At 40.7% G+C, this 12813-nt stretch overlaps 1 protein-coding gene across 3 annotated transcripts in view; it reads left to right on the top strand.

The window, feature by feature from the left end:
• Positions 1–12813, top strand: part of LOC134346820 (dTDP-D-glucose 4,6-dehydratase-like) — a 54679-nt gene that overhangs the window by 17774 nt on the left and 24092 nt on the right. For all 3 annotated transcript variants that reach the window (XM_063048523.1, XM_063048522.1, XM_063048524.1), the window contains exons 5-7: positions 1446–1588; positions 4945–5043; positions 9244–9303. In XM_063048523.1, coding sequence (XP_062904593.1) covers positions 1446–1588; positions 4945–5043; positions 9244–9303 — 302 coding nt within the window. The remainder of the gene's footprint in view (positions 1–1445; positions 1589–4944; positions 5044–9243; positions 9304–12813) is intronic.

The following is a 12813-nucleotide window of genomic DNA, read 5'->3' as shown; positions in this document are numbered from 1 at the left end:
GTATCATCAGCTCTCTATAAAACAAGTTTCTGACAGTCTCTTCGTAATTACAAGAGACTTCAATCACGTTAACCTGCAGGACATTTTACCCCAAGATCCATGAACACGTCACCAGGGCCTCTAGGGGAATATACAGACTGGACCATGTTTATACAAACAGACACAGTACTTGCAAAGCCACCACACTGCCTCATCTTGGCCTTTCTGACCAAATCTCCATAATGTTAATCCCAGCATACCAACCGCTGTTGAAAATGGAGAAACCAGTCAAGAGGACCATCACTATATGGCCAAATGAGGCACTCTAGGCTTCAGGACTGTTTGAACTGACTAACTGGCGGATGTTCAAGGAGGCCACCACAAACGGAGAAGGCACAGACCTGGAGGAAAATGCCTCGTCTGTCACCGGCTTGGCCTGTAAATATGTACTGTAGATGGCGTTGGCACCTCAAGAACAGCCAGAAGCCCTGACTGAACACAAAGGTGCTCTGCCTACTAAAAGCTAGGAAGACTGACTTCAAATCTAGTGAGAGAACTGCTCTCAGAGCAGCCAGGAGAAACTTCATCTGAGGCAACAAGAGGGCAAAGACTACCTGTCCATAAAAAAATCAGGAATACCTGTCCGATCATGATGCCTGGTATATGTGGATGGGCCTCCCTTCTCGACGCTCTAAATAACTTTTATGCACACTTCAAGGCATGCAACATAATGCTGCCCACAAAGTTATCCCCTTCCAGGTGAGCAGCCACTGTCTGTAATAGCAGCAGATTGAGAAGGACTCTACAGACAGTCAACTCCCGTAAGGCTGCCAAACTAGGCAACATCCCAGGGTGATACTCAGGGAGTGTACACACCAGTTCACTGACGTCTTCACAGACATCTCACACAACCTCTCATGGTCCCAAAATACATCCTACACAGTCAAGAAACTAATGCCTCTACTCTCTGAGAAGGTTGAAGAGATCTGGACTATGCATATTGATACTCGCAACCTTCTACAAATGCACAGTAACATGCTGTAACATGCTGCATCGCATTATCTGCACTAGGTGTCTATGCTGATTTTGTGCACTTACAGTCAATCAAAACACGGCAATGTACACTGTATGAATTCCTCCATTGATAGCTGTTAAGAACTATAAAACTCTGCATTAGTACCATAATAATATTGGTAGTGTTTGAATTTGTTCTGCATTCATTTAATTACATAATTTGTTACTCAGTTGAATAGTAGTTTGTCTTTTTTTTAAATCTTTTGTCTTTTTTCCATTAAACCTCAGCCAATTGGGGCAGTCACTTAATTGAGTCAAAATGTACTGGTCCCAATGTGTCCTAATTAACCGGAATCCACTGTATTAATAAGATTTGGAGCATTTATATAGAACTGTTATGTGATCAAAAAATCAGTGCTGACGGTACATTAATTTGCTTCTTTTTCTCCCAGATAAGTCATTTTGGTGCTCTTCAGAATTCAAGAACGTGAATATTTATGGGACAGAAATACTAGTGAAAGCTGCTTATCAGGCTAATGTTGAAAAATTTATTCATGTTAGTACTGATGAAGTCTATGGAGGAAGTATTAAAGAGGTAACTGATGAACTAATAATGTGTCTTTTTGTTTGCTACTTAGGATGTGAGTTTTTTTTTCTCATGGCAGTTTCATGCCTGTTCACGACTGCTCTTAAAATCAATTAAGAGCCACAGCAATGAACCATTGAAATATTTTCGATGAAGGACTCCCGCAATCATTTGGGCAGAAAAGAGATGGTTGACATTTCAGGACAAGAACCTGAGTAAAGAGGGGAGATGGCCAGTGTAAAGTAAGGGGGAGGTGATGTGGGGTAAGATCATGCAGTAGATAATGTATGACCTGATGAAAATATACAGTAAATGAATTATCTAGTAAGTTTGCAAATGGCACAGAAATTGGCAAGAGTTGTAGATACTGAATAAAGTCATTAAGGGATACAACAGGGTATAGATCAGTTACAGTTATGGGCTGAGAAATAGCAGATGGAGTTTAATCCAGGCAATGTGAACTGTGGTACTTTGGAAGGTCAAATGTACGGGAAAAGTAAACATTTGATGGCAAGACCCCTAACAGCATTGATGAACAGTTGGATTTTGAAGTCTTAAGTCCATCCCTCCCTGAAAGGAGATAAAGTGGTAAAGAAGGGTGTACAGCGTCTCTCGGGGCAGAGAGGATAAATGTTGCGATTTGTATAAAATTGCACTTGGATATTATGCGTAATTCTGCTCACTCCATTACTGGAAGAATGTGAAGGTTTTGGAAAGGAATCAGAAGTTTTAAGAGGAAGCTGTTTGCGTTAGTATTAGCTCTAAAGAGGGATTGAACAAACTTGGATTGTTCTCCTTGGAGTATCAGAGGCTTATGAGAAGCATAGATAGTGTAGACATAATATTTCCTCGAAGCAGAAATGTCTTAACACTGGAGACCATAGGAATGTGAGAGCACAGTAGATGTCTGGAATAACTTACCAGGTGTAGAAGTGGAAGAAGGCAGTTCAGTGGAGTGAGGAGACGTTTAGATAGACAAATGAATGTGGCGGGAATGGAGGATTAAGGATGATACACAGGAAAAGAACATTTGGTATAAATTGGCATCGAGATTGGCTCAGCATCGTGGCTCAGCATCGTAGCTCAAATGGCCTGACCAATACTCTGCTGTTCCACGTTCTTTGTTTAAAGGGGACATGCAGTGCAAGTGGTAAGTGCCTGAAACATGCTGCCAGTGGTTGTTTTGGAATCAGATGTGATGGTGATATACAAGAAGCTTTTAGATAGGGACATGAATCTGGAGGGAATTGAAGGATATGGATCACATGCAGGCAGAGGGGCTTAGTTTAGTGTAGCATCGTGCTCGGCACAGACATTGTGGGCTGAAGGATCTGTTCTTGTGCTGTACTGTTTATTGTTGGTAGTTGGAACCAGGTGAACTGGGGAACAAAAGGCAGGTGGAACCAGGTAGGAAAGGGCAAGTTTTGAGGCTGTGGCTGGTGGGTGCAAAGTAAAAACACCAAAGTAAAAACAAAAGTTGGGCAGATGGAGCCAGGTGTTTGCGGGGAGGGGTAAAACAGGGACAGAATCTAGAATGTGATATGGAGCCAGGTAAGTGTGATGATGGACAGATGGAAGGGGGAGATAAAATATGGTTTTCAACCCAAACGTCAACCTGTCACTTGCACTTGAAAAACCCATCCCAGATTCATTCTGTAAAGTTGTTCACCTCTACTTCTTTCAAGTAGATATCACTTGAGGGCAACCATTGGGTGTTGCCAGGAGTCTTTTGTGCCAACGTTTGGACATGACAACATAAGGCTTCGAGTTCAGTGTCAATATTGAGGACTCCCAGGGGCATCACCTCACCCTTAGTGAGTCACTTGTGGGGATGAAACAAAACATAACAAGGAATATATGTTATTGCTAACCATCAAAAGTTAATTTATTATCAAAGTACATATACCACCATATACAACTCGTAAGATTGATTTACTTGTGGGCATACCCAGTAAAAAGAAGATGACCTCCGAAAGGTGGACCCAATTCAAAAAGGAGTTCAAAAAAGCTTGCAAGGTTTAACATCAAGTATACAGTGGCATGCAAAAGTTTGGGCACCCCTGGTCAAAATTTCTGTTACTGTGAATAGCTAAGCGAGTAAAAGATGAACTGATTTCCAAAAGGCATAAAGTTAAAGATGACACATTTCTTTAATATTTTAAGCAAGAAAACTTTTTTTATTTCCGTCTTTTACAGTTTCAAAATAACAAAAAAGGAAAAGGGCCCGAAGCAAATGTTTGGGCACCCTGCATGGCAGTACTTAGTAACACCCCCTTTGGCAAGTATCACAGCTTGTAAATGCTTTTTGGGGGATTTTCACCCATTCTTCCTTGCAAAAGGCTTCTAGTTCTGTGAGATTCTTGGGCCATCTTGCATGCACTGGTCTTTTGGGGTCTATCCACAGATTCTCGATGATGCTTAGGTCAGGGGACTGTGAGGGCCATGGCAAAACCTTCAGCTTGTGCCTCTTGAGGTAGTCCATTGTGGATCTTAAGGTGTGTTTAGGTTCATTATCCTGTTGCAGAAGCCATCTTCTTTTCATCTTCGGCTTTTTTACAGATGGTGTGATGTTTGCTTCCAGAATTTGCTGGTATTTAATTGAATTCATTCTTCCCTCTACCAGTAAATGTTCCCCGTGCCACTGGCTGCAACACAAGCCCAAAGTATGATCGATCCACCCCCGTGCTTAACAGTTGGAGAGGTGTTCTTTCCATGAAATTCTGCACCCTTTTTTCTCCAAACATACCTTTGCTCATTGTAGCCAAAAAGTTCTATTCAAAAGGTTCAAAGGAACATCTAAACAAGTCTGATGCATTTTAGAAACAAGTCCTGTGGACCGATGAAGTTAAAATAGAACTTTTTGGCCGCAATGAGCAAGTTTGTATTTATTGTTACTTCTGACATTTTATTTTTAAAGACTGTGGGATGCACACTTTCAACAGAACTTACCCAAGAGATGACAGCTATAGCTCTGTTACTGGTTAAATAAACTGGAGATATTGGGATGTGACAGATCAAGACTCTGTTGTGTAGGGTAAAAAAGCTAATGGACAGTATAGTGTATATTTATTACAGAAGTACAGATCAAGTGTTTGGAATGTACTATATGTTTAATACTTAGTTTAGAACCAATTTGTGTAATTCTTTTAAGAAATACAAAGTTCATTAATTCCTATGAATGACCATTTTGTGTCAATTGGGAGAAAGTCTGGAGGTTGAGAGTTTTGTGGTAATGACAGAATCTGCTTTTAGCACACTGAGTAATTATAACCAAAAGAAACTTACAAATAAAAAAATGGAATTGTAAAATGTTTTAATATCAGAACTGTACATTTATTGAATATGTTTTTTCCTCTTCGATATAGGAATTCAGTGAAACATCACCTAGATGTCCTACAAATCCTTATGCAGCATCAAAAGCAGCTTCTGAATGTGTAGTCATGTCCTATTGGGAAAACTTCAAGGTATGTTTTTGTATATTGTATGCTATAAGAATATACTGCAAGGATTTATCCTGTGTTTACAAATAATGTTGATTGCTATTTTTGATCCGGCTATAATCTTGAGATATTTTTGTTTCCTGAGCTCTGGCTGACAGACTAGCTCACATGCCACACACACAGCATCCTATCTTGCTTACACAGTGTTTTTGCGACACACTTAAAAGTTGCTGGTGAACGCAGCAGGCCAGACAGCATCTCTAGGAAGAGGTACAGTCGACGTTTTGGGCCGAGCCCTTCGTCAGGACTAACTGAAGGAAGAGCTAGTAAAAGATTTGAAAGTGGGAGGGGGAGGGGGAGATCCAAAATGATAGGAGAAGACAGGAGGGGGAGGGATGGAGCCAAGAGCTGGACAGGTGATTGGCAAAAGGGGATATGAGAGGATCATGGGACAAGAGACCTAGGGAGAAAGAAAAGACGGACAGGGGGAAAAAGCCCAGAGGATAGGCAAGGTGTATCGTGAGAGAGACAGAGGGAGAAAAAGGAGAGAGAGAAAAAGAATGTGTGTATATAAATAAATAACGGATGGGGTACGAGGGGGAGGCGGGGCATTAGTGGAAGTTAGAGAAGTCAATGTTCATGCCATCAGGTTGGAGGCTACCCAGACGGAATATAAGGTGTTGTTCCTTCAACCTGAGTATGGCTTCACCTTCACAGTAGAGGAGGCCGTGGATAGACATGTCAGAATGGGAATGGGACGTGGAATTAAAATGTGTGGCCACTGGGAGATCGTGCTTTCTCTGGCGGCGCTCTGTAGGTGTTCAGCGAAACGATCTCCCAGTCTGCGTCGGGTCTCGCCAATATATAGAAGGCCGCGTCAGGAGCACCGGACGCAGTATATCACCCCAGCCGACTCACAGGTGAAGTGTCGCCTCACCTGGAAGGACTGTCTGGGGCCCTGAATGGTAGTGAGGGAGGAAGTGTAAGGGCATGTGTAGCACTTGTTCCGCTTACAAGGATAAGTGCCAGGAGGGAGATCGGTGGGGACGAATGGACAAGGGAGTCACGTAGGGAGTGATCCCTGCAGAAAGCAGAGAGAGGCGGGGAGGGAAAGATGTGCTTAGTGTTGGGATCCTGTTGGAGGTGGCGGAAGTTACGGAGAATTATATGTTGGACAAATAGGCTGGTGGGGTGGTAGGTGAGGACAAGGGGAACCTTATTCCTAGCGGGGTGGCAGGAGGATGGAGTGAGAGCAGATGTGCGTGAAATGGGGGAGATGCATTTGAGAGCAGAGTTGATGGTGGAGGAAGGGAAGCTCCTTTCTTTAAAAAAGGAGGACATCTCCCTCGTCCTGGAATGAAAAGCCTCATCCTGAGAGCAGATGCGGCAGAGACGGAGGAATTGCGAGAAGGGGATGGCATTTTTGCAAGAGACAGGGTGAGAAGAGGAATAGTCCAGATAGCTGTGAGAGTCAGTAGGCTTATAGTAGACATCAGTAGATAAACTGTCTCCAGAGATAGAGACAGAAAGATCTAGAAAGGGGAGGGAGGTGTCGGAAATGGAGTAGATAAACTTAAGGCAGGGTGACACAATGTTTTTGCGTATGATCTCCACCTTTAATTATTAACCTGGTGTTGGGATCTCTGTTTAATTTCTGATCTTTAGGGTTCTTTCAGGAGCCAAGAATGGTGAGCAGTCTTAATTCCAAGTTTTCAGTTTACTGTAGAGTACAAACAAACGTACAAATACTGAGCAAACTAAATAAGGAGTTGAAAGATCATGCTAAGAGGGGAATCAATGCTAAGAGGTGTAGAACAAAAGAATTAAAGAAGGTGCTTCTGAAAAATCTATCACTTTTATAGATAAGATAAAGAAAATTCCTTGCATTGTGATGAATTTGTTAATAGGCCACATAATAAAAACAATTACATCACGTGGGTGATGTGCTAATACTTAGCCAATGAAAAATGGGAAAGGTGATTAACTATTAGTTTAGCGGCTATACAGCTTTCTGCCAGTGAGTGTGAAAAATATATGTGTTTCTTTAAAAAGTACTCATCTTATAAAAAGAATTATTAAAATAAAACCGTGTTAAGTAAAGAGGAAGTTTGGAGCCTTGTCAGGCTGACCCAAAATACTTCAGCAATATCTTTCTATGTAGCAGCAAGGCATCAGACAGTCAAAGAAAGAACTTGTTAAAAGCTTTGTAGGCCACCAAACCCCTATCTCAGCGTTGGTCACCGTAAGAGCTGTAGGGACATTTTTATAATTTTCTAAATGCCTCTGAATTGGGGAAAAAAGTAATTTTAAAATGTTAGAACTTTTAAACTTTAAACGAAATTAAAAGTTTCATGACTTTAAATGTTTAAAGGATGTTAATTTAAGCCAAGCTCTTTTTTTAATGAAGGTAAACACATCTTTTCCTTTGCTTCCTCATCTGCAGCCCACAGTGCCCTTTGAAATTAAAGGGTATTGAATTTTTTGAAAAAGATATCAGGAGGTGACACCCCACAGTGAAACTGCTGGGGAATCTTATTAAGGTCGTGTTCTGTTGTTGGACTTTGTAAGTCCAGGACTACCACATTTGACAGTAAATGCTTGGAAGTCCAGGGCTTACTTCCACTTTAATGGATAAATGACCAGCAGGATCCGAGCCATAATTATCAGTATGGTTGCGGTGGTAGCTGTCATGACTTTTCAAAGGCTTTCAATTCAGTGCCTATTCCAGGCATTAAAGCATCTACTTGATGCTTTCATTTCCATTCAGTTATGTCTGATGAGCTGTGTTTGGACAAAAGCACTGGTTGCCTTTGACAGTGTATGCAAAAGTCCCAAGGAACTTGTTCAAAAAACCAAAACTGTCCCTGCTCAATTGATGACAACTAAGGCAGATTTTCTTTGAACACCTAGTCTGGGTCCTTAATGAGTTCAGAACCGAGTGATAAAGGGTAATATTATGCACATAGATTTCTAGTCAATTGTGCCCTCAAAATGCACATGCCTTTTCAATAACTTGCACCACTATCTCTATCTCATTCATTGATATTCCCCTGGCTTTTTCATTGCTGTTACATGGGATCCATAGTCACTTGTCCGTTTAGATTCAGAATTGGGCTGCCCATATGGAAGACGGGAGTGGTAGAAGGGTGTTAAACTTGGCGGAAGGTCTGTGACTAGTGATGTTCCACAGGGATCTGTACTGGGACATCTGCTGTTTGTGATATGTATAAATGACTTGGATAAAAACATACATGCAACATACATCAAAGTTGCTAGTGAACGCAGCAGGCCAAGCAGCATCTATAGGAAGAGGCGCTGTCGACGTTTCAGGCCGAGACCGATGTATGTTGCTTGAATTTCCAGCATCTGCAGAATTCCTGTTGTTTGCGTTAAAAAAAACATACATGTATGGGTTAGTAAGTTTTCAGATGATGTAAAGATCAGAGGCATTGTGGATTGTGTAAAAGATTTCTAAAGGACAAGCGGAATATACATTAATTGCAAATATAGATGGAGAAATGGCAGATTGAGTTGAGTCTGGGCAAATGTGAGGTGTTAAACTTTTGGAGATGTAAAGGGGAAGTGCAAAGTTAATGCCAGAACCCTTCGGTATTCATGTACAGAGGGATCTTGAGTTCACATACATAGCTCCTTGCAAGTTGCTGTATATTGTGAGAGGGAGACGAAGTTCAAAGTAAATGTGTGAGGCAAGTTTTTTTAACACAGAAAGTGGTAGGTGGCTGAAATGTGCTGCTGGGGATAGCATTGGAGGCAAATATGATAGAAGCATTTAAGAGTCCCCTAGATAGGTATGTGAAAATGTAGAGAATGGAGGTTCATTGACAAGGTGCAGGCAAAAGGCAATAGTTTAACTGGCATCATTAGGTTAATTAGTTTGTGGCGCAACAGCATGACCTGTTCTTGTGCTATACTCAGAACATAGTCTGTGTATTTCCTCATTTATACTGTAATCCTTGCTCATGATCATTGTTAGTGCAACACAGAACAGTCAGTCTTTGGTTCTTGCTGGATATGTGTTAGTTCCAATATTAACACTACATTGAGGCTTATCAATTAAAATGTTTAATATGGAGCAGAAAAGTTCAGGTTTTGATGTCCAGTGTTTATTGTTGTAAAATACTCTTTTTGTACAAAGTCTGTATTAGTGATTGATAAATAAGTGAGTGTATATTCATTCATATGTTAATTTTATTTCTTTTATAGTTTCCTGTTATTGTGACCAGAAGTAGTAACGTTTATGGACCCCATCAGTATCCAGAAAAAGTAAGTCACTTTATTCTTTAACTTAGCCAAGTGTGCAATGCTTCTGCAATTTCTGGAACAGCTTGTTAATATAATTTAAGTCGCACTGAAGATAATTTATGTACAGTGCTTAGCAGTTTTTGACACCAATGATAAATATAATGGGTAAGATCTTCCCCATATTAAAAATTTCTAGGTTTTATGCCCAATTGAGGTGCATGAAACTATAGAAACCCACAAAAAGTAGACTATATTATATATATTTTTTGTTTTGTTTTATGTTAGAGGGAACAGATAGTTACTTTGAACTTGAATGTGTGAATTGATATGGATTGGTGGGATAGGATGTCAGCATGACAGTGAAAGTATGTGCATTACATTTAGTTTCAATGTCGTTGAGGAGTATGATTAGAAAGTCACAAGGGATTCCTCAATTCATAAATATATAGAATACAATGAATGGAATAGACCACAGTTGGAATACTTCCATTGAATTCTGACCATGGTGGAAGACTGCAAATTTCCTGAATGGTGTTGGACAATGTATTAAGCAAGTTATATTATAAAATGGCATCTTAGAGTCATAGATTACTGAAGCACAGAAATAGGCACTTTGACCCATTTAGTCCATGGTGACCTTACCTTCTGCCCAGTCTCTCTACCTATATCCAGACCATATCCCTCCAAACCCATGCAACTATCGAAATTTTCTAGTGTTACAATTGAACTGGCATCTACCACTTCCACTGGCAGCTCATTCCACACTCACACCACTTACTGAGTGAAGAGGTTTCCCTGACTTTCCTCTAAAATATTTCACATTTCACCCTAAACCTATAATCTCTAGTTCTAGTCTGGCTCGACCTGAGGGCGAAAAAGCTTGCATATGTTCATCCTATCTCTAGCCCTTTGTCTCTCATTCTCCAATGCTCCAGAGAATAAAGTTCTAACCTTTTTAACCTTTTCCTATAACTCAGATCTTCAAGTCCTGGCAACACCATGGTAAATTTGCTGTATAGACTTTGAAGCTTATTGATATCTTTCCTGTAGATAGATGACTAGAACTGTAGTCAATATTCTAAATTCAATCTCACCAACATCTTGTACAATTTCAAAACAACATTCCAAGTCCTGTACTCAGTGCCCTGTTAGATCTGGTGGTAATGATCTGGAGGTTCTTTGGAAGAATGAAGAATGAAACTTGGTGGTTACAGCTGTTTTATTAAGTGTTCCAAGAACAAAGAAAAGAAAAAGAAGTCATGGTACTCAGACTAGAGATAAACAATATTCCCATGATAACAATTGACCTCTTAAATAGCCAGATTCAAGTGGGAGACATCAGCTGCAGAAAAACTGAGATGGTTCTGAAAAAAATACGGAGTCAACTAAACTACAGTTACTGAAACAATTCTACACGCTAATCCATCGGTCCTGATTTATAAGGCCAATGAACCGAAACCTCTCTTTAGGAACTTGTCTATTTGTGATGCCACTTTCAAGGAATTATGGATATGTTTTCCTGTGTTCTAAGGCACACCTTGGTGCCCTACCATTCACTGTGCAAGTCCTACCCTGGTTTGTCCTGCCAAAGTGGAGTACCTTCTACTTGTCAGGTATTGAATTCCATCTGCCATTTTTCGGCTCATTTTCCCATTTGGTCAAGATTACATTGTAAACTTTGATAGTCTTTATCGCTGTATATTGCACTCACAATCTTAGTGTCATCTGCAAATTTGATGATCCAGTTTACCACATTATTATCTAAATTGTTAATATAGTTGATAAACAACAAAGGACACAGTACTGCAGCACATAACTGGTCATAAGGCTCCGATCAGAGACACAATCACTCTGACTTCTGCTAAGCCAATGTTGGGTCCAATTGGCTACTTCATCTTGAAAGCCAAGCAACTGAGCTTTCTGGACCAGTCGCCCACGTGGAACTTTATCAAAGGCCTTGTCAAAGTCCATGTGCACAATGTCTACTGCCTTTCCTTCATTAATCTATGTGGTAACCTCCTTGTAAAACCTTGTAAGGTTGGTTAGACACAACTTACAGTGTACAAAGCCATGTTGATTGTCCCTCATCAGGCCCAATCTATCCAAGTACATCTATTTCATGTCTGTTAGAATAGTTACTAATAATTTCCCCAAGACTGATGTCAGGCTCACCGGCCTATAATTTTCTGGTTTTCTCTTAGAGCCTTTCTAGAACAACGGAACATTATATATCTTCCAGTCATCCAACACCTTACTCCTGGGCAAGGACATTTTAAATATCTTCATCTGTTTCAGTTTCTGCACTAGCCTCCCTCAAGGTATGAGGTGACACTGTGTCAAGCCCTGAGGATTTATGCACCTTAATATAGCCAACACCTTCTCTTTCTTAATCTAGATACAGTCCATGGCCTCACAACTCTTTTGCCCCAGTTCTATAGCCTCGGTGTCTACCTCCTGGATAAATATGGATGCAGGAACTTCTTTTCAGATCTCCACCAGCTCTTTTGGATCCATGCATTGGTGATCATGCCAATCTTCAAGAGGACCAATCTTGTCCCTTGTTATTCTTTTGCTTTTAATATAGCTATGCAAATGCTAATGCAAAATAGCATTGGGTCCCATACCCTCTGAACCTCAAGTTCAAGTTTCAGAATCAGAATCAAGTTTAATATCACTGACATATGTCATGAAATTTGCAGCAGTACAATGCAATGCATGATAAATTACAGTAAGTATACATATGTATATTAAAAATAGTGCAAAGACATGGTGTGCTGTTGATCCCAGTGCTCAAACATTGGCCTGGGGTGGAATGTACGCTGCTATCGAAATGATCACTGAAATCTCCCATGACAGGTAAAGTGGCCAACGATTCATTGCAAGATATTCCAGGTTCCTATGAGCTGAATTGGGACATTACTGACACCACATTTGTGCACCATGAGGAGCTGATCATGAGACATACACTCCCTCCTCTCCTTTTGAGAGACTCGACAGTACTATCTTGACAGTATATAGTGAACCCGTCAATCTGAGTCACTACATCCGGTACAGAAGGGGTTAACCAGGATTCCGTGAAGGAGAAGACGCAAGTGGTCTTAATGTCTCTCTGATACAGCACCCTAGCTCTGAGATCATCAATTTTATTTACTGGAGACTGTACGTTTGCCAGTAATAGAGTCGAGGTAGGGAGTCAAAACCCCCATTTTTTTTTTTAAACGCACTTGTAACTCCGAGTGACAGCCACATTTCCTTAGAGGAGTCTGACGAGAAGTACGGCCATAGTTGGCATACTTTCTGTTGGTTTTAAGAAACAATAGATTATTTAATCACATTAAAACGTTTTTATTAACTGTTCAAACCTTGGATGCAGTTGTGTTTCTTAGCTGTGGCAGGCTGAAACAGGAATATTTAATTGTATCCATCGAGCTGTGCCGCAACGAGCTCGCCTCAAAGCACCCCAGAAGTTCAAACGTTAATTGTCAGTCAACCACAGACATGAACTCAGCCAAACAAAACAGCATTCCTCTG

Source organism: Mobula hypostoma, chromosome 5, assembly GCF_963921235.1.
Source record: "Mobula hypostoma chromosome 5, sMobHyp1.1, whole genome shotgun sequence".
Taxonomy (NCBI): Eukaryota; Metazoa; Chordata; class Chondrichthyes; order Myliobatiformes; family Myliobatidae; genus Mobula; species Mobula hypostoma.
The sequence above is the reverse complement of the archived record's forward strand: the minus strand, read 5'-3'. Positions and strand labels throughout refer to the sequence as shown.